The sequence below is a fragment of the Lactuca serriola genome, chromosome 7 (genome assembly GCF_051521515.1).
Source record: "Lactuca serriola cultivar US96UC23 chromosome 7, Lser_US96UC23_V15, whole genome shotgun sequence".
Lineage (NCBI taxonomy): Eukaryota > Viridiplantae > Streptophyta > Magnoliopsida > Asterales > Asteraceae > Lactuca > Lactuca serriola.
Window position 1 is genome coordinate 6,507,682 of NC_136414.1, and position 22,553 is coordinate 6,530,234.

The window sequence follows — 22,553 nt, forward strand, 5'->3', positions numbered from 1 at the left end:
GTGAGCTTTCTCTCATCTAGTGTTCACTAGATTACTAATCTTGAAACTATGCTTGCTGCCGCTTGAATTTCTCTCTCGTCTCCTCTCTATCAGAAGTTGTAAGTTATCTCTTCCCTCTTAATATCTTTCTATCTCTCACAGTTATTAAATAAGATTGTAAAAGTGGGTATATCTCGTATTTCTACATGAAAAGACTAAAAATACAAAAGTCTAGACTTAAAGCTGCAAAACACTTAAAAACAAAAGTCTAGACTTAAAGTTGCAAAACACTTAAAGAGGCATGTATTACTTTATTATAAAAAAAATCAACTCATTCCGGTAATTATTAAGTGTATATAAGATTTCTGTAAACAATAAAAAATCATTAACATCTATTACAATTTATTGGTTAGAAAGTGAAACGGATAAAGTCAAATGTGTATATATACATATGTTGTATTAACAATTGTGTTTTCTTTTTATCATCAAAACTGGTTGTCAATGTACAAAAGCAAATAAATAAAACAATTTGTTATGAAATTATAAATATACGTTTAGAATATATAAAGGTTGAAAACTTTTGTTAATTAATATTGTTATGTATTATTGCGCATCAACATAAATAAACAATATACTCTTGAAGGGTTTGTAAATCGGTACAAAAAATTGTTTATATAAATTTCTTTTTGATGTTTTGGTTTCGGCCCCCCTAATCATAATGGTCATGCTCCACCCCTGTGTTTAATGTAAATTATATTAGGTATATGCAAGTCTCTTTTAAAATGCAAATTGTCTATTTGATCACTTAATTATAGTATATGTGTAACGATTTAATAATAATTAGTGGTTCTTAGAAAGTCTTTTTTAACTTATGATAAATGATTTTAAAATTAATGAACAATAAATGTAAATAATAATTACATCAAATTATAAATTACATAATATTTCCTAAAATAAATGATATTTTAAATAAACATTATAATCGAAATTAAAAGATGACCGCATAAGTAAAAACTTAAATTAATCGATCATAATAATTGTTAAAAATAGAACTAAATCGATAATTGTATTTAATTTTATTTATGAGCAAGTAACAATAGAAACCATTGAATGATATTGTTCAAAATAGTTGAGATTTTATATATAAAATTAGTGGAAAAACTATTATGTTAAAATTAATGTCAATAGCATAATCATTTTAAATATATAAATTTTCAATATTTTAACAACAAAATTCTAACCTGTGCAATGTGTGGGAATTCACCTAGTTAACTAAAAAAGAAGTTGAAAATTTCTGTAGGTTTTAAATGAATATAGTTAAGAGTATTTTGATCTTTATTATATTAGATAGATATAGATATATAGATACACATTCGAGTGAAAAACTTAGATTATTTATAATAGAGATATTTAAAAGTGTAAGCAATTCGATTATGGCTTTGAAGAATGAGTTCTCACAAGCAAAGAAAAATATGATAAATGATTGAGGAATTGAATGAACCGTAAATACATATTTATAAAGAAATAAATTCTGAAAGCATTGATTCAAATAGATCTAATTATAAACCATCTAATTAAATAAAATGTAGAATTATACATCATCAAAGTAAAACAAAGAGACTCCCTTTTTCCCAATAGATCTAATTCTTTTATTTCATTGTAAATGAATCATACATCATCAGGTTTAATTCTACGCTCTACCAACACTTCCAAAAAATCCGAGCCCTTGAATTCACAAGAAACCCGTTTTCTATTTCTCCAATCTTTCGCCTGCCTACCTGCTGCTTTCATAAACATCGGTAGCTTGAGTTTTTTCTACAATCCCCTCCAGTTTCTGGTAATTTAGAGCCAAAAAAAAACCAACAATAACATTACCAAATTTGTTTTTGTTTCAAGTCATTTATTTGTGTACAAATATACTATTTATTATTACTATTTTCTTTAGAAGCGTAAATAAAAAAAAAAAAAAAAAAAAAAAAAAAAAAGGTACCTTGATGGATTTGCTGAGTTGGTCCATTTTGTTTATTATGACATCTGTACGATTCAACCCTCTCTGTTCTTGTAGAGGAGGTCGAGGTGAATTCTTCCAAGTGGCAAAAAAAAAAAAAAAAAATATTAATTGGTTTTTAAAGACTATAAAATTACATAATTAGTGGATTGATTACCTTCCAATTTCTTGATGCTGATCTTAAAACATTTGATCCGTCTGTAAAAGATCTGGATCTCATTTGTGGTTCACTACCATGTCTCCAACTCCTACCAGTACCACCATCTTGTTGTATTTGTATAACCTTTGAAGCTTCTTTTACTATCACCTAAAAACCATGGCATTAATTCAACTTTTAAAATGATATGTAGCGTGAAATTACTTTTTTCAGAAAAGTAAGGGTAAAATGGCCATTTAATCTCTCTCTCTCTCTCTCTCTCTCTCTCTCTCTCTCTCTCTCTCTCTCTTGCCAAGACAGACATCATGCTACCTATTCAGCCACTTAATGAGAAAAAAAGCATTTACCTTTCTTAAAAGTTGAGGATTAGAAACACCTTGAATTTGTAATTCATCAACATAAGCAGCTTTCCCTTGTGCTACACTTTCGAGTCTAAAGGTATGGATTCCAAACATGGCTTGCAAGCAACCTAGTAAGAAATTACATAATTGCCATGTTGAATAAGTCATAAAACAAGTGAGATGAGATGAGAGTTTAGGGTGATGTAATACTAATACATACCTTGTTCAATAATGATATCTATTGCTCGAGCAAGAGGTATACACCTTTCAGAATTTACAACCCCCCAAAAAGGTATAAATGATGGTCTTGACACCTTTAAAAATTAAAACCAAAACTCTCCTTAACATCTATCTATCTACCCTCCATATAAATCAAAGGCTTACGTGCAAAAACAGAGCAACTTACTTTTTTTTGGATATTATAGCATCCGGATTTCATTATTTTCGATCACATCTTTGTACTTTTAATTGCTTTCTTAATAAGACAACGTACTTTGAGAAATCTACTAGGTTATAGTATTGTACTTTCAAAATTTCTTATTGTTAGGATATTATAAATAAATTTATTATACTAAGAAAAGTATACCCAATTGCAGCAGTGAAAATTGCATTGTATTTGGATGAAAGTAGAATTCAATAATAAACAAATCAGCATAATGAAAGTAGGATGTTATACTAAACAAATCAATTAAAACACGTTGTATACTACTTCAAAGTAAAATGCTTAATAGGAATAAATGAAAGTAGGATGCTATAATAAACAAATCCATGAAAGCTCGTTGTAAACTACTTCAAAGTACAATGTTGTAATAGAAAGAAATGAAACAAGGAATGAAAGGGCGTGGTTATTTTTTGCATTAAGATGAAAATCTGAAATTTGGAGTGTAACTTTTCAAAGTACCTTGTAAACTACTTCAGAAGGAGTAACATAGAGTTGTCGTGAAGATATGTCTTTTGAGAGCACATAACATCTCATGGGAAGATAGAGCAGCATGATGACGCCAACTCCCCAAGCTAAAACCAAGATAAGTGATATGGAAATCCATATAATAGTGTCATACATTACAATGCTTGAAGCAAATTCTTCAAAAGAGGCAGAATATAGTATCTCCCATGATACATCATCCCCACCATCCAGTTCAGACACAGGGTCAGCAAGAGGTAATTCCTTTGAAGACCCCACTCTTGGCAGCCCATCTGTATGACCCAAGAACATCCTTCAACCCAAGAATCTAAATATTGTAGATGGTGTTAGCCACCAATTGATACAAACACTTATCACTTATGTTCTTTTATGGATGCTCACAATCCACCAATCATCTATGTAGTAATAATTCAAATCTATGACCATAAACTCATAGAATTTGTAGTAATAAGCAATTACCATATCTCTTCTTATACCAATTAAAAGGGGTGTGAACGTGAAGTTACCATCCCTAATTCTCTCTCGATGATAGGATCCCTAACAGGCCCATCTATTGTCAACATTTCTAATACTTGTATTACTCAATAGTAAGCTAAATACAAATCAAATACCATGCAATTCCACTAATAAAATGATGCCCAACTCAAAACAAGATCAGTATGTTCATCAACGAATCTCATCAATAACAACAGCGACTTTCATCCGATTTATCAGTTAAATGAACAACAAACCGACACCACAGTGTCTAACTATGTGTAAAATCCATATAAAACAGTGAGCAAGAAGGTACCGAATCAATCATTTACCTGAAAAAATTTCGGGTATATCGATAGTTTGCGACGAGACGCTTCGACCATCTACGAAGGTTTTGAATAATTTGAATCAAAGATTTGTGGTAACAGATGTTTATTGTTCATGTGGGGCCTTATATTATAGTATGATTTTTCGATAGAAATGGGTGTTAAACAGTACTTGTTGTTGTTCCGAGTTTTTATGTAAATTCATTAAAGGGAAGGATAGGAAAATTTTGACAGAAATAAAGAAAGGGAGGTGAAGAAAAATATTAATTGTTCTGTGTTCCCTGTTCCCCAGTTCGAAGGAAATGAAAGGAAAGAAAAAGAAAATTTTTAGTTTTTGTGTTCCCGACTTAGGAGGAAAAAAAAAATAAAACTTAAAATTTTCCTTCCCCTCACTTTCTTCCCAAATCCGCCCAATTTGGGAGGAAAATTTGGAAGCAAAATATGACTCTAAAATCCTTCCCCTCCCCTCACTTTCCTTCCATTAATGAAACTCGGGAACACGATTTTCCTTCGACACCCCTCACTTTCCCTCTGTATCCTCCCATTTTTCTGCTAAAGTGGAACTCGGGAACAAGGTTAAAGTAGGCTTCAAAAGAGGTGAAATACTGAGCTTGAGGAATCCATCTTTGAGAAAAGGGGGATGATTCATCCACTGAGTTTTTTTTATCAATCCAAGGAAGGAATAATATGTGGACAATTATATTAAATTTTAGATGTTAAAGATAAATAGCCTATTTTTAGAAATTCTAAACGGATGCATTCCCCACCACAGTTATACATCATTTATTAATTTATAAATATTAAAAAAAACAATTATTTTAATATTTATCTAGAGTTTTATACCATTTATTTTAATATTTAATTTATTTATTTCTTCGTTACCTATTGTTCACGGTTCACATCACTAACTCAATTTTTAATTAAAAGTTTATACATATTAATTATAACACTACTACACAATGAAAAATTTAATATAAAAAAAATATAACATAAAAATAATGCTAGCAAATAACAATCAAATATTCAAACTAATACGTATCAAATATTCAAATTAATACATATCAAATTTTCAAACTACTCATATGTCATATCATCACTTGAAAAGGTTGGATATGCATTTAAATCAAACAAGTTGTTTTCATTATTTATATAACTAATATTATCATATACTTCATTGTTAATTCGAAAGACACCGGTAGAACTCGAAGTTTTTGGTGTTTGAGATGATTCAACAAGCTCAAATCTTGAAGGGTCTCGTGTGGTAGAACTTATTCCTTTTTTCTTTTTTGATTTTGGAGGTCTACCCTTCGGTCGACGGATCATGGGCTCAAACAACGTATCAGATTCAGTCAAAAGCTTATTAATCATGGAAGTAGCAAATTCTTTCTTACTTAAAGGCCACATTTGGTATCTTGAAGACAACTCAATAAGCAACTCATCAAATTTGTTAACACCATCATTATGTGAATCATCTTCTGAATCCAGGCACAATGTATCAATCCTCCAATGTGGATGAATGAGATCTAATGAAAGTTTCATTCCCTTCAAATGTTGTATCTTATGAGCGCAAGGAAGACCCATGTTGCCATAAAATGGCCAGTGTAAGGAGCCATTGTACCTAAAAAACAAAAATAGTTATTAAAGGTTAATGTAAAACTTAATGTCGTGCAATAATGTAAAATTATATATCTTTGTAAACATTATCTTTTTTTTACTTTTTGATATTGTATATGTATCTCCTTTAATGCAAAATGAGATACATTATACAAAAGCTCTCTAAAATCAGGTGTGTCACACTTAAGAAGAACTTTGATTTTCTTATTTGCGAGTTTCACTTTAATCTCATTGAATTCATGTCTGATTGCAAGACAAATCTTTTCTGTAACACCTTGAAACCCACCCATAGATACTTGTAGATACGATTTAAGCTTGGAATGAGCACCTTCGGCCCTTGAAGATGAACGCTTTCCAAAATGAAAATAATTTTCAGTCCAAGCACTAACAAACTTTTCTTTCCAGGGCAACCATGTATTTTTTATATACTCAATTGCAACTTGCTTTGTTTGATAAAGCAACTCAAATTCACCTCAATTCTGCTCAAAAATTGCTGTTGTTGTTGAATATGCTACATTATTTCAATTTGACATAAATATGTCAAACTCTTATGTATTTGTGAAATGTTTCTTGCAATTTGCCAACACATTCTTTTCAATATGCCAAATACACAAAAGGTTTGTCGTGTTCGGAAATACCATCTTTATGGCATTCATTAATGCCAACGATTTTCGAGGGTCTTCTTAAACACGCTTAATGCCCAAATATAACTATCTTCATCCTCTCTCTCCAGAAAAACAAACCCAGAATAAAAAGAGGTATTAAAGCATGAAACCCCAATGATATCAAGGAGAGGCATGTTATATTTGTTTGTTTTGTATGTGCAATCCATTACAAAGATATTTGAGAAGACTTTGGCAAGTTTAATCGACAAAGGATGTGCAATGAACAAATGGATTATATGCCCTAGTGGATTATGTAAATAATCATAAACAAATCCTTCTTTTTCAAACTCTTCAAATAAGGCACTAACCATTAATCGGTTATTCAAGTTGTCCTTGCGGATTTTTGCCTTCAAGTTGTATATGGTTCGAGAGACTGCCGGAAGGTTTTGATTTTTCTGACGTAAAGAAGAAAGAATTTGCCTTGGGGTATGCCAGAAAGCTTCATGTTTTTGACACTTTGTACGTCCTCCGGTGATAATCGACGGAATGATGGATGACCAGAGACATTTATAGCCGGTTCATGATTGTGAGTCAAGTTTTTTGCCTTAAGTACCCAAACACCATCATTTCCCTTTTTACCTGCAATCTGGAAAGGGCATTTAATCAAACGAGATCCAGTGTTCTTCTTTCTTTTATCTCCAATACACAATCTATCTCGATAGGAACCGCCTCAATCACATTGCAACGTGACATATTTGTCTTTGCTTGAATCTCGAATAGATACCCCATATCCTTTACTGTAATAGAAATCTCGTACACTCTTTAATAATTCATCATATGATTCAAATTTAGAGTTAGCTAAAAAGAGTTCTTCATTTTGCATCATAGGACTTGATGAATCCATTCCCACCTGTTAATCAATTTTATCACAACCAACAATTACCTCCAAGAATCAAACATATAACCCTTTTGTTTATTCAAGAATCCATTTATCATTTTAACATATTGGTTTTAACATATAAAAGAATCAATTTATCATTTTAACTTAACTCAACTGATAATTACTCCTATATATGATTATCCTAATTTTCTCAATTAAAATTCTAGATTCTGTTCACACAGGAAGATGTAACATGGTTTGTCATGATAATTAATTAAATATTGCAACATGACTTTATATAAAAATCAAAGTGAATATTAAATTATTAATGTTTCATGCACTCTCATGAACTTACGTAAACTGTGAATGTAATAATGGTTTAATTGCTTTGAGATGAAAGATAACAATTAAAGTCGAGTAAAGATACAATCATAATTCGTTTGTGGCAAAACAAAATCAAAATCAATAGTCATGGTAAATATTTTGACAGAATTAAATCAAACATCAATTTTAGAGTTACCGGTTGAGAATGGGTTGAAGAAGAAGTCGGTGAAGTAACAGCGCCGGATGAAAAAGTTTTGGCTGAAATAACGTTGCCAAGGGAAGGAACGAAAGTTGAAGAAACAACGCCGTCATATGTTTTTTTAGAGTTTCCAAACATATGGGCTTTTTTGTCTCTTAATTAAATACCTAGAAATTAAACTGAGGGTATATTTGTCCATAAACTTTTATTTTCTGTGGATGGATTAGAAAAATCTGTAGATAAATCAGGCGCCTTGAGAAAAATCCAAGCTTTGATGTGAGGGATTAAATCGAAAATATCCATTTCTAATAAAAGTGTATTCAAATACGTACTGGCTCGTATATTATTAAATGAGTTTATTTATAAAAAAATTAAATATAAAATTCTAAATATTTGAGAATTTTGAATTTATAAAAATAATGAGAAAAATATTGAATTATAAAAATTAAAGTTTTTTTCTTTAAACTAAAAAAATAGTTTAGATAAATAAATAAAAGAAATTATTAAAGTTTTAATTTAATAATTTTGAAATTAAAAGGAAAATTCATTAAGGAAATTAATATGCATTTATTACTGCATTTAAATACTATGTGAAATTTAATAAAATAGAAAAACTATAAAATGAGATGTGGAGTAAAAATTAATTCAAAATAACCACGAAATAACATTTGACGAATTAAATGAGTGTGTGACAAATGAGAAAACAAATTTTCATTTATTAAAGTATGATTATTAATTTTATCATACATAGAAAAGAAAAAAAAATATTTAATTTCTCTTTAAATAAAATCTGTCAATCAAAACTAGGCAAATAAATAAGATTTAAATAAAAAATAGGTTAATTTACCAAATATTTTATATTCATTATTTTTGTCGATTTGTAGTTTAAGATTATTAAAGTTTTTTTTATATTTTCTAATATATACCCTAACCATTAGTTATAAGTTAGAACGACATAATTATAAAAAAAATATTAGTATATAAATATGAGATGCATTAATTATGAAAAATATATTTTATAATTAATGTATTTCATAATATTTAATTGTGTCGAGATTTTGGATAGTTAATGTTTTTTTATGAATACTTATATGACACATGTTATAAAATCTTTTTTTTTCTAAAAACAATATTACATATCCCTAAATTTATTAAATGATCAAAGGATTCAATAATCTTCTTTTTTTTCTAAAATATATATATATATATATATATATATCCCCAAATTTATTAAATGATCAAAGGATTCAAAAATCTTTTTTTCTTAGCATTGAATCATTTAATGATCAGAGAGATAAAAAAAAATGGAAGTTGATATTTCTAAATAAATTCATTCATCCACATGAGGTACAATATATTTGCAGTTATCGTCCAGATTAGTAAACATATATTTCAAGTGAAGGAATCAACCTATTAAATAAAAATATCACTTCCTAAATAATACTCCCTCCGTCCCAAAATTATAGTTCATCTTTCCTTTTTGGTTTGTCCCAAAATAATAGTCTACTTCTAAAAATAAATAACATTTTTACCAAAATACCCCCTCATTATTACTTAACAAACTAAGCATTTAATGGAACATTAAATGCAAAGTAAAGACAAAATTGTCATTTTATTATATAAAGTTAGTGGTAATTAATGATTTTCTTAATCTGTGTGTTTTGTGTCTGTGAACAATAATATTGGGACGGAGGGAGTAAATAAAAAAAACTGACCTATATCTACTTTTCGTGTTTATTTTATTACGGATCTTTTTCCAAAAAAACATGTTTACATAAATCACCTAAAGAAAGGTTATGATTGATCTTCTTTTTTGAATGAATCATTGTATTTAAATAAACGTGTAGCTATTATAAATATCATTGAATTTTCAAATTTCTTACTATTTTCTTATGAAATTCAAATTAAAACACCAATATTCAATTTATCAATATATATTCATTTGAAATTCATTTTATAAATATATATATATATATATATATATATATATATATATATATATATCATTTTTGTGGAAAACGGTCTTATAGTATCTTTTCAAAAGATTTATCATTATTAAGTTTAAAAGAAGATAATAAGCATCATATCATAACATAAGCTAAGCATACCGCTAGTCCACTACATAGATGTCACCTTCTTAAATCTCCAAGTTTCTTCGACGTCTCAATCACTAAGTTACATGTATTAGCGATAGCGATAAAATTTAAGTTTAGATAAGATTGTATTTGTATTATTTAAATTCCTTTGTTATAGGGCTAGCTGTTATATATGTACGTGTATATATTGTACCTGATTTACATGAAATACAATCAGAGATTAAATCCTCATATGGTATCAGAGTGGGTTGCGTAAAAACCTAATCTTACCTCAAATCTTGCTTGTCGTCTTCCTCCCTCCATGGCGTCGTCTTCCTCAGAACTTCCCCTTGCCACAATTTTGCATCTGCTCACAATAAAGCTTACCTCTTCCAATTACCTAATTTGGAAGAATCAAATCAAACCCCTTTTATCCTATCAGCGTCTTCTTGAGCATGTCGATGGTGCAAATCCATGCCCACCTGCTACCATTCAAACCAATGGTAAATCTGCCGCAAATCCCGCCCATCAATCTTGGATTGATGCAGATCAACGGACTCTTTTGATTATCCGATCCTCCCTATCTGAGGAGGCCATGACAGAGACGCTAAATCTTTCTACTTCACACGCAATTTGGCAAGCTTTGGAGCAAGCTTATAGTCACGATTCCATGGAGAGGGTTCAAACTCTGCGAGATTTACTTAGGCAAATGCAGAAAGGATCCTCCTCCGTATCAGAGTTTGGCCGAAAATTCAAGGGAGTCTGTGATCAATTGTCTGCTGTGGGCCATCCAGTTGAAGAGACTGATAAGGCCCACTGGTTCCTTTGTGGACTTGGGTCTGGGTTCGAGACTTTCTCCACATCCCAGCGGGCTGTCAAGCCTACCCCCTCCTTCCGCAACCTGTTATCCTATGCAGAGAGCCACGAAATTTTCATGGCTTCAATTCACAGTAATGTTGCCACTACTCTAGTTGCTTTTACAGCCAATACTACTACAGCTCCTCGCAATCCCACCAACTACAACTATAGAGGACGTAGTGGAAAAACTTCTAGAGGTGGAGGTGGCAGAGGGTGTGGTGGCCGCCGCCCTCCTCACTGCCAATTGTGTAGGACCAACGGACACTATGCGTCTTCTTGTCCAGACCTCTCGTCATATGCAAAAGGAGGAACAGTTGATGCTAATTTGGCTCATGAATTCCAGTCAAAGTGCAACACAAATTCTGATTGGTATGTAGACTCTGGGGCTTCGACACGTATGACAAATTCAGCCTCAAATTTGGACAGTTCCTCTTCCTACACAGGCAACGATCATGTTGCTGTTGGCAATGGTAATTTATTAAACATCTCTGGTACTGGTACATCTCATATTTCCCATAACCTTACCCTTTTAGATGTGCTAGTGGTGCCCTATATTACCAAGAATCTGCTTTCCATTAGCAAGTTAACTCATGATTCTCCGGTAGATATCTTATTTTCTAATACATATTTTGCTATTCAGAATCGAAGCACCAAGGATATAATAGCAAGAGGTAGATGTGAAGAGGGGCTTTAGATTCTTGAGCAAGGAAATAAGGTGTTTTTAGCTGTGTTAAAAAATAAGAGGACTAGTGCTTCCTTTGAAATTTGGCATAGTAGATTAGGACATGTAGCTTTTGACATTGTTACGTTATTGGAAAAATTGGGTTCTTAATCTCTTACTACTGTTTCCCTCAAACCGGGCCTTTGCTCACCTTGCCAACTTGCTAAAAGTAAAATATTACCGTTTGATGATAACTTGAAACGTTCATTACATGTGCTTGATCTTGTTCACTGTGACTTATGGGGTCCCCCCCCCCCCCCCCATTGAATCTACAAATGGATATCTCTATTATGCAGCTTTTATTGATGATTTCTCCAGGTTCACTTGGTTCTATCCGTTAAAGAAAAAAAATCCGACTTTGCCCAAATCCTTGACACTTTTCTCACATATGTGCAAACGCAATTTTCTTGCAAAGTTAAAAACTTTCAAACCGACGGGGGCACAGAGTTTCTTAATCATCGTGTCAAAGATATTTTTGCCAAAAAAGGAATACATCAGCGGGTGTCTTGTCCTTATACCCCGCAACAAAACGGTAGAGCCGAACGTAAACACCGCCACATCACAAAAACCGGTCTTGCCATGTTATTTCATGCACACGCCCCAGGTTCTCTTTGGGTTGATGCATTTACATCCGCGGTTTTCATCATCAATCGTCTTCCAACCAAGCTCCTCAACAATCAAAGTCCATTTCAGCTCTTATATCGCACGGTGCCAAACTATGAAATTTTTAAAACTTTCGGTTGTCATGTGTTTCCCTATTTACGCGACTACTCACCACACAAATTGGCTCCGAGAAGTGCACCGTGCATTTTCATTGGTTATAATTCCGCCTACAAAGGGTATCGTTGTCTTAATCCTACAACAAATCGAATTTACACCACCCGCAATGCTCAATTCGACGACCATATTTTTCCTTTTTCATGCTCCATAGTTGCATCGGATCTAGATAAACTTTTCATCTCAACATTTGATGAAGGACTGCCATCACTCTCAACTTCAGCAGCCACAACCGCATCTCCCCAGCCTCCTGCCGAGGTGCTTTCTGCTACAGATCCGGAGCCTTGTAGCTCCTGCTCTATGTCTGCTCCTATCTTAGCCAATTCCACTGCTCAGCCACCGCTGGAGGTTCCCACTTCACCACCCGAGACGCCGCAACAGTCCCCTGCTGTCACACCTCCAGTTACGCCACCAGTCACACCACCGACTACACCTTCTCCGTCACCACCACCCTCACCTCCACCAGCCACTCATCCTATGATTACTCGGGGCAAGGCTGGTATTATTAAACCAAAATATAGAGCAGATTTTGCATCTCTTGGCACAACAACTCTCTTTCAAGCCTTACTCACTACCTCAGTTCCTAAAGGATTCAAGTCTGCGGCCAAGAATCCACAATGGTTAATGGCTATGGAAGAAGAAATGGCTGCATTACATTCTAATGAAACATGGGAGCTCGTTCCTCGTCCTCACAACACCAATATTGTTGGCTCCAAATGGATTTTTCGTACCAAGTTTCATTCTGATGGCACCATTGACAGGTACAAAGCACGCCTCATTGCTCAAGGCTTCACTTAAGTACCCGGCATTGACTATTCACATACCTTCAGTCCGGTGGTCAAGGCTTCCACTGTTCGAATTGTCCTTTCTCTTGCTGTCATGCAAAATTGGCCTCTTCACCAACTTGATGTCAAAAATGCATTCTTGAATGGTCAACTCTCAGATACGGTGTTCATGGAGCAGCCTCTCGGATTTATAGATGAAAAGTTTCCCTTACATGTGTGTCGTCCCCGCAAGGCTCTTTATGGCCTCAAACAGGCACCCCGTGCATGGTTTCACCGCCTTAGCACCTTCCTTCTCAGTCTTGGGTTCAGTTGTAGTCGAGCTGACACCTCATTATTCATCTTTCACAGAGACGCCACTTTGCTTTATCTACTTGTCTATGTTGACGACATCATCCTCACTGGTAACAACCCATCTCTCATTAGCACTTTCATTGCACGCTTAAACAATGAATTTGCCACTAAAGATCTGGGTCAGTTAAATTATTTTCTTGGTCTTGAGGTTACATATACGGATGATGGTCTTTTTCTAACCCAAGCCAAATATGCGCATGATATTCTTATTCGAGCCGGTTACTCGAGGCCAAACCCGTCACCACACCATTGTCCACTACCGACTACTTGGTCACAACCGGCACTCCATTCTCGGATCCCACGCTCTATCGTTCACTAGTTGGAGCCCTTCAATACTTAACTATTACCAAGTCTGACTTGTCTTTTGCAGTAAATCAAGTGAGCCAGTTTCTACACTCACTACTAGAAAACTGGCCTTTGATGACGCGCAAACAATGACACTCGCCGATAGAGGGCGCGCATTTGTGAGTGCCCTAAAAAATAGTGTCAGTTTTACAAAATTTGAAGGATAGAAGACACACATTTGTGCGTGCCCTAAAATTAGTGTTAGAAAAGAAAAAAAAAGAAATGCGGAGGGCGCCTTTTATAAAATGTTCGTCATGTAAGTATGTCGCTTTATAAATTTTTAATGAAACACGCCTTTTAGGCGGGAAATGATCGATCGACAAAAATCCCCAAAATTTTGGAGGACCCGCTCATTCATTCCTCTCCACTTGCCGATGACCTTCATTTTCTCCCCTCCTTCTCTCTGTAATACCTAGCAGCCGCCACCACCGGAAACATGGTTTTATGTTGGCTTCGTTCTGTGTTGTAAGAACGAGAGTCTGATCCTTCATTAATAGCTAAAGGGGGAAAATCCCCCAAAATTTTGAAGTACCCCGCTCACTCCTCTTCACTTCTACCCTACTCCATCTACAACGACTCCCCACGTTTACAAACCCTATAATTCAAAACGATTCCATTCCTCATCGGCAACCTTCATCGTCAGCGAGCTGAGTCGACTAATTGCCTCTCCCTGTCGAGTTCGAAATTGTCACTGGAGGAAGTAAGGGTAGTGCAAGATGATGAAGGGCCTTCAAAGGCGATTTGTTTATTACAGTGTGGTAGCAGAGTCGACGGTGCTACTGATAGCCCTAAACAATAGTTATCTTCAAAAAAGTTACCAAATCAGACATGCCTCCTTTATCTCTCTCTCTCTCTCTCTCTCTCTTTCTCTCTTCTCTCTCTCTCTCTCTCTCTCTCTCTCTCTCTCTCTTCTCTCTCTCTCTCTCTCTCTCTCTCTCTCTCTCTCTCTCTCTCTCTCTCTCTCTTTCTCTCTCTCTCTCTCTCTGTGTTGATCGATCGGTACTTTAATCCCCTTTAATAGCTACAAGAACCCTAACCCTCGTCCCGTCAAACAAGTCATTGAAGTTGGGTCATATACAAATCAGACATGCCTCCTCTAAAGACGGCTATAAGGTGCAAAAAATCTGATAAAATTGATGGCGTATCAACTACATCTCCTGCTGTTTCTTCCGAATCAATGATCAAGGTGGAAGTCGTTTTGGAGAATTTTGTAGTAGGTGATGTGAATAACGCGATAAATTAGGGCGGTGAACCAGACGCAGGTGGAGATAAGGTCACAGAGGATTTACCGCTAGTAAGTGAGGATGTTGGTAAAGGGAAGCAAGGAGAAGGAGATGGAATCGTTTACCTAGAAAATGATGAATCTGACGAGACCATAGTCTAGAAGATAGATGATTTACAGCATGGAAGCGAGAATGTGGATCAAGACAAACAAGGATCAGGCATCAATGGTCCCCAATTAGAGACAGTTTCTCAACAAAGCTCAAGTAAAACGATTCATCTGTGATCCTGTTCATAATCAAACCTAAACATATGTAACATCAATGAAGAATTCTAAACAATATATGTAATGTTTGATCTTTGATTTGAAGGATAAAGTTGTTGCTGGAATTGAATCAAGGATTTCTGCTTGGACATTTCTACCTATTGAAAATGGAGAAGCTATGCAAATATTTCATTATGAAAATGGTCAAACATATGAACCACATTGGGATTATTTATGCTAGGTAATATTTATTCCATTTATTCATATCAAGATTGTTTGACTTTGTTCTTGATATAATAAATTAGTCTTGTTAAATCTGATTACATACCATACAATCTATTTCTTTTAATTTCTAACATGATTGTTTTTGATGGAGTGGGTTGTAAGTTGGAAGTATGTAAGTGATAATAGCTGTCTCATGGTTTCTCTTTATTCAAAATGCATACCAAGTGTTTGATGGATTGCCTCAATTAAACAAATCAACAAAAAAAGAACTGTTTATACCTAATAGATTTGGGACTGTCTCCTTCGTCTCCCTTTCATTCTTTGTTTTTAACTTTTTTTGGTTCTTGTTTCATTTTTAATTGAATATTATCACTTTCTTCTTACTGATATGGTTTATGAAATATGAAGCACGAAATTGAGGCTACCTTGATTTGGTCAAATTGATGAACTGTTTTCCTATGATCAGAATATTAGTACCCTGATTCCAGAAGAATTCAATTGGTTTTCTAATATTTCATATATCTTTGTTGATGTTTTTAATGATTTGTTTCTATGACAACAACAGATGAAATGGGATTCATATCTGAAGATGGTGAACCACAAATACAAACAGATGAAATGGGGCCTAACATGGCGCTTATTTTACTTTCGTATTAATATTCTTCCTCTCTATCTTCCCGTAAATACAAAATTAATCCCACTGTTGAATAAGTGAATTAGGGGTTACGGTTTCGACTGATTTGGGGAGAAGATGGGATTGGGTAGGCTGAGAAGAAAAGTGCAAAAGGTGGAAGAAGGAATCAACTGAAACAAATTGGGAGATCGAGAAACGGAGGAGCAAGGAGAACATGATCGGCGACGTTGCCGCTAATTCACCATCCAATACAGCAAACGAGACAGCGGAGAATCAGCAGCAAGAAAAGCCATGGCATTCCTACATTTACGAGGATCTACCTCGTACGGTTCAGGAATCTGTTGATTCCGCCGTTCGCTCCGCCTGGTCGCTGCAGCAGAATTCGTCCACTCATATTCGAACTCTTTAGGTACTCTATCAATATCTATGTCTCATGTTCGGGTGCGTTTCATTTCTTGTGCAGCTTTCCTTATAGTTAGGGCTTCCGTATATACGATGAATGTTTATCTGCGTGCGTTCTATGATGGATTTTATTAAGGACTGGTATGATAATTTAAATCTGGTATTTTGATATATAGTCTAGCTGTTCGTATGCGTTAATGCGTATCTGTATCTCTTTGCATGCTATTTCAGGTGGCTTTTTCATCTATGGGATGATTGCTTGTCATTGAGATTCTATTGTTTTTAGTATGAAACTTAGCTAAATGTAATCACATACCTCCGTTATATGTAAACAAGAGACAGATTGATACATAAATGATTCAGCGTGATTCAAGTTTGTGTATACATGCTTATATTTCGGGCAGGTTAAGAAGATGGTGCACATTAGAAGCTCTTTTCAGCATACTACTTAAATACTCAACTAGATTATCAGAATTGTCCCCTTAGAATATGAATTTAATGTAAGACACTGGCAATTCTTCTCAAGAATATAAGTTTTATGCAACATAAGTTGGAGCCAAATTAGTTATTTCTCCTTCATTTATGCTCTCTGATTGTTAACTTTATTACCCTTCTAGTTTGTTCTGTGTGATTATCAGTTAACATCGCACCTCAATTTCTTATAAGACACTGGCAAGTCTTACTTTTCATGTTCATTTCCAGGATCATGTAGTTCAATACACAACACAGTATAGGAGTTATGAAGATTTGGTGTTCAGTAAGATCAAAGGTGAATTTTTCTTTTTTACAACTACCAAACATTTATTTTATGATAAAAAATCAACAGTGATGCCTTATTGTAGAGGCTTGATAAGTTGATATTTCTTGGATTAGTTTTCTCTCATACTTTTGTGTCTTAACAGATCAACTTACAATTATAAGAGAACACCCAACTTTATCTGTTGGAATTGCAATTACAGCTGCTCTTCTCCTCATGAGAGCTAAAGAAAGTATTCCACTTTACATCTTTAGAACAACAATATATAACTGCATGCTTTACATTTGTCGTATGCACTTATGATTTTTTATTTGTAACCTGTTGGCTTGAATGAACTCATTGGCTTGCTATGAACGAGGTAATATTGTGTCTGTGGATCCCAACATCAACATTGTTGTTGATGAGGATATAGTTGGTCTTTATACAATGCTTGGATCTTGATATGGTGAGTATATCCACCCAACATTCAGCATTTTTTAGTTCAAACATTATTTATTTCCAAAACTAGGCTTTGTTGTTTTAGGTGGTTCTGTTGTTTCAGAAAATTAAAGGTGTAGAAGTGTGTCTTTTTGGTATGTATGTTCAAGAATTTGGAGTAGAGTGTCCGCAGCCAAACCATCGGCGTGTTTATCTTTCTTATCTGGATTCAGTCAAGTAATTCAGGCCTGAGATTAAGGCTGTGACAGGGGAGGCTCTTCGTACATTTGTATATCATGAAATTCTGGTAAGTAACTTCTCTGTCGTGTTAGATCTTGCATAACAGTTGCCTTAATTCTTGTTAGGCTAGCTGATTAAAAAAAATTACCAATTTTATTTTCCCGCTACTTTCACACAAGGGCATTTTGGTCTTTTCCTTATATCTTTTGTATGTATATTTCAGCAAGCTAGTACAACAAAATCTTTTGTATGTCTATTTCAGCAAGCTAGATAAGTCCATATGTCACTCAATTTTTTTCTTTTTAATTTTTAGTATGTGCAACATAGCGAGACATCATTGTCCTTCAAAACTATGGATGATGGCCAAGTCTTACTCTATGCAGTAAGTATTAAAGAAATAGCAATGCACTTTCATTCATTTGTTTCATATTTTTTTCATAGTTCTCTAGGGATATTTTTCCTTGTGTCATAGAATGATTGGCTCCTATCTTGTTTTTTGACATTTATACGCATTTTTTAAACATATTTCTTTATTGTATTGCATGTTAAGTTACCGAGTATAAAAAGCTTGCTGATCATGTAGGTGTTCAAAACAATAGAAAATTTTTAAACATATTTTTTTTATTGTATTGCATGTTAAGTTACCAAGTATAAAAAAGCTTGCTGGTCATGTAGGTGTTCAAAACAATAGAAAATTTTTAAACATATTTCTTTATTGTATTGCATGTTAAGTTACCGATTTGCCATGTGTAGGTCTTGTTTATGTGCATAATGTCAAGCAAAGTAGCTCGGATGTTGTGAAGGTGGGCAACAAGTTCTTGTAGTTCAACTATTATTAGTTGATGACTTTCATCTTTTTCACATTTGATGTATTACATTTGTCTACTATTAGAATGATTATTTGTATAACATTACCTTTTGTGCAATGTATTGTATTATTTGTATATGGTATTTTATTTTCCATTATGAGACATGAAATGCAAATTTAATATGAAAATAAGTAAATTAATAAATATTTTTTTAAAAAAAAAATTTAAAATTACGATACGCAAAAATATATGTCATCTTCATTTATGACATGACCTTTCTTGACGGGGGCTTTCTTGATACACATTGCGTGTCATTAACACGCGCGTCGTAAGGTTACGACACATGAATGCGTGTCGTCTTCCTTTATGACAGGGCCTTTCTTGATGCGCATTGCGTGTCGTAAACGCGCGTCGTCTCTCTTTATGACAGGGCCTTCCTTGACGCGCATTTGCACGTCGTCTGAGCCTTTTACGACGCGCAATGAGCGTCGTAAAAGGTTGTTTTTCTAGTAGTGACTCTCCAACTAATGCTCACTTTCAAGCTGTAAAACGGATCTTGCGCTATGTTAAAGGTACCATTTCCTACGGGTTGCACTTTCATCGGCCTCATTCCTCCTCCGTGATTGGATATTCTGATGCCGATTGGGCACGGTGCATTGAAACAAGACGGTCAACCTATGGTTACTCCATATTTCTTGGCGGAAATTTAGTGTCTTGGAGTGCCAAAAAGCAACCCACTGTCTCCAGATCCAGCACTGAATCCGAGTATAGGGCTATGGCAAACACCGCTTCAGAAATTATTTGGGTTACTCACCTTCTTCGCGAGTTGCATGCTTTGCCACCATCGGTTCCTACACTTCTTTGTGACAACAAAAGTGCGCTTTTCTTGAGCCAAAATCCTGTCTCCCACAAACGCGCCAAACATATTGATATCGATTATCACTTTATTCGTGAATTAGTGGCCTCTGGTAAACTCGATACACAGTTTATTCCCACTCACTTGCAGCTAGCCGACATCTTCACTAAGAGTCTTCCGCGACCAATCTTTGAACGTTTTCGCACCAAGCTTCGTGTTGGACCTCCACCGTTCCGATTGACGGGGAGTATTAGCGATAGCGATAAAATTTAAGTTTAGATAAGATTGTATTTGTATTTTTTAAATTCCTTTGTTATAGGGCTAGCTGTTATATCTGTATGTGTATATATTATACCTGATTTACATGAAATACAATCAGAGATTAAATCCTCATAACATGAATACATATCAAAATATCAGTTAGGCATTGTGAATGCCTTAAAGTCCAAAGGAATTAACAAAATCCCTTGACCAATGAGAAATTCCCAAAATAGTTTGAAAACTTTTAAATATTTAGACTTTGAAATCGAATAACCTTTAACTCAATCATACTCTTTCAAACGTCATAAATATTTAAAATAATCAAGCTATTTAAAACACCTTATATCTTAAAAATATTTTAAATCTTTAAACGTCCTTTAATCATAAAACATTTTAAATATTTTAAACTATTAAGTAATAATACTGTTAAAACATTTAAAGTATAAATATCTTTTTTTCCATTTAAACGCTTGACCCTAAAATCTTAAACACATCCTTGATTTTAAGTAAAACGTCTTAAACCATAAAATTCTTTATTAAATCTTGTCCAAAACATAGCAGATAACAATCATAAAAATTTCACAAATAGAAGATGCAATGTATTATGCTTCTATCCCTAATCTTTGTCTATCTCTTAGTCATTTTTTCACACGTTATCTTTATTATCTTTGGTTCTCTTTTGCAATGGAGTTGTATGACACACACTAATCTTTCGACCAAATTATATAAACTAGTTGTGAGACCCGTATAATATACGGGTTGATTAAAACAAAATGTTAAGTACGAACGATTAAATAGAAATTTTATTTGAATTTGAAATTGAAATAAGTGAAAATTATGAGAAAAAAATATGCAAAGAATAAATTAATTAAAATTATGAGTTTAGTGTCTACTAAACGGGTTAATTATAACAAATATTAAACATAAATGTTTAAACTGTAAATTTATTTGGAATTGAATTTGAAATTTAAAATTTGATAGTCATTATGGTATGTTTAATTTATGGAAAGTAAATCAATGATATATTGAAAATGAAAATTAAAGTAATGACAAGTGGAAAATAAATATATTTCAAATTATGACAAAATAACATGTGGCTAATCTTATGAGAAAAAGACATGTGGTAAAGTCATTTTTATTTATTAGAGTAGATGCACAATCAAAATAAAGAAAACCTTTCAAATTTTATATCGCTTACTCTTAATCATTATTCTTTTATAAAACACATTTCTATAAATGCATATAAATGTAAATATAATATAAGACATAGCACACAAGGGTAACACATTTAAATAAGTTTAAGTCGTGAAATCATCTTTAGCTTTGTATCAGGGACATGTATTCGGTAATACTCACCTCAATAGATTATGATTCTAATTTATTTTGCTTATATGGTCAAATGATCTCTTAATCATCACCCAATAATATGTTCAAAAGGATAAAAATGACTAAAATATCTTTCACAAACCCCCAACTTTCTTAGTCTTATGTTGCTTATTTTAACCCTAAATAGAAGTTTCGGAAATAATTGGAGGTCAAAGGCTAAGAAATGAAACTTTAAAGATCACTTATGAACATTACAAAATGTTACAGGGGCATGTAACTTTTTTCAAACCTTTTGGTCATTAGGTAAACGTTAGGGGAATATGATGTTTTTTAAGAAAAAAAATGGTTATATATTACAACAAGGTAATCTAGAAAAATGCAAATCCAAGAAAATGAACAATAAAATTAGAAAAATTGTTGTTTTTTATTGGTAAAATATACTTTTGGTTTAAACAGAGAAAACCTAAAAATTGTAGGGATTTTTTAAAAATTAACTCTAAAATATAACTAGTAAATATTAATAAAAAATATATTAGAATCTATTATCGTATCAGTTACTTGTTTATCATTGTATTTATATTCCCTTCATTATAGGGATATGTATTGTATATATATTCATGCTTTGATACCATAAAACAAACTAAATATGGATTGTAATCTTGATTGCCTTTTCATTCATTAGAACATGAGTATATATACAATACATATGGTAATCCCTATAATAAAGGGAAAGATAAATATAATGATAAGCAAGAAAATGATACACGATAATATCTTCTAATAAGATGTATATTGGATAAAACAAACTAGATATGAGACCCATGTATTACATGAATTTAGTTAAAAGAAAACACTAAATATAAATTCTAAACATTTGAGAATTTTGAATTTATAAGAAAAATGAGAAAAATATTGAATTATAAAAATTAAAGTATTTTTTTCTCTAAATTTAAACAAATAATTTAGATAAATAAATAAAGGAAATTAATGAAGCTTTAATTTAGTAATTTTGAAATTAAAAGGAAAGTTCATTAAGGAAATTAATATGAATTTATTATTGCATTTAGATACTATGTGAAATTTAATAAAACAGAGAAAACATAAAATGACATGTGACATAAAAATTAATTCAAAATAACCACAAAATGACATTTGGCAAATTGAATAAGAGTGTGACAAATGATAAAAAAAATCTTCGTTTATTAGAGTATATTAGTTTTTTGTTTGTAAAAACACCTAATCTTTTACTTTAAAAAAGTCCATGTTCATACAATAAAACATGTATATTAAATCCATTAATAATCGTATTATACAGGTCCTCTAAAAACAAGCTAAAAGCATACATTCATTAATCATCGTATTATATAGGCCTCTAAAAACAAGCTAAAAGTTGCAA

The 22,553-nt window shown here is 33.1% G+C and overlaps 1 protein-coding gene across 2 annotated transcripts; it reads right to left on the reverse strand.

The window, feature by feature from the left end:
* Positions 1–1,519: 1,519 nt before the first annotated feature.
* LOC145063171 (uncharacterized) lies at positions 1,520–4,365 on the reverse strand. Of its 2 annotated transcripts, none has more exons than XM_079010755.1 (7): positions 4,217–4,365; positions 3,387–3,717; positions 2,706–2,799; positions 2,492–2,613; positions 2,145–2,294; positions 1,970–2,062; positions 1,520–1,813 (listed from the first exon to the last, which is right to left on the reverse strand). In XM_079010755.1, the coding sequence occupies exons 2-7, from the start codon at positions 3,699–3,701 to the stop codon at positions 1,754–1,756; spliced, it is 834 nt and encodes a 277-aa protein (XP_078866881.1). In that variant the 5' UTR covers positions 3,702–3,717; positions 4,217–4,365; the 3' UTR covers positions 1,520–1,753. The 2 variants fall into 2 exon arrangements, with proteins under 2 accessions (XP_078866881.1, XP_078866882.1); XM_079010756.1 differs by having other exon boundaries at positions 3,387–3,682; positions 4,217–4,343.
* Positions 4,366–22,553: the final 18,188 nt, after the last annotated feature.

Excerpts from the sequence above, each read along its gene's own strand:
- LOC145063171 (XM_079010755.1), bottom strand. The coding sequence starts at position 3,701 with ATGTTCTTGGGTCATACAGATGGGCTGCCAAGAGTGGGGTCTTCAAAG. Across the intron at positions 2,295-2,491 it reads ATCCTCAACTTTTAAGAAAG|GTGATAGTAAAAGAAGCTTC; the intron begins GTAAATGCTTTT and ends CATGGTTTTTAG. Across the intron at positions 2,063-2,144 it reads CAGCATCAAGAAATTGGAAG|AATTCACCTCGACCTCCTCT; the intron begins GTAATCAATCCA and ends GCCACTTGGAAG.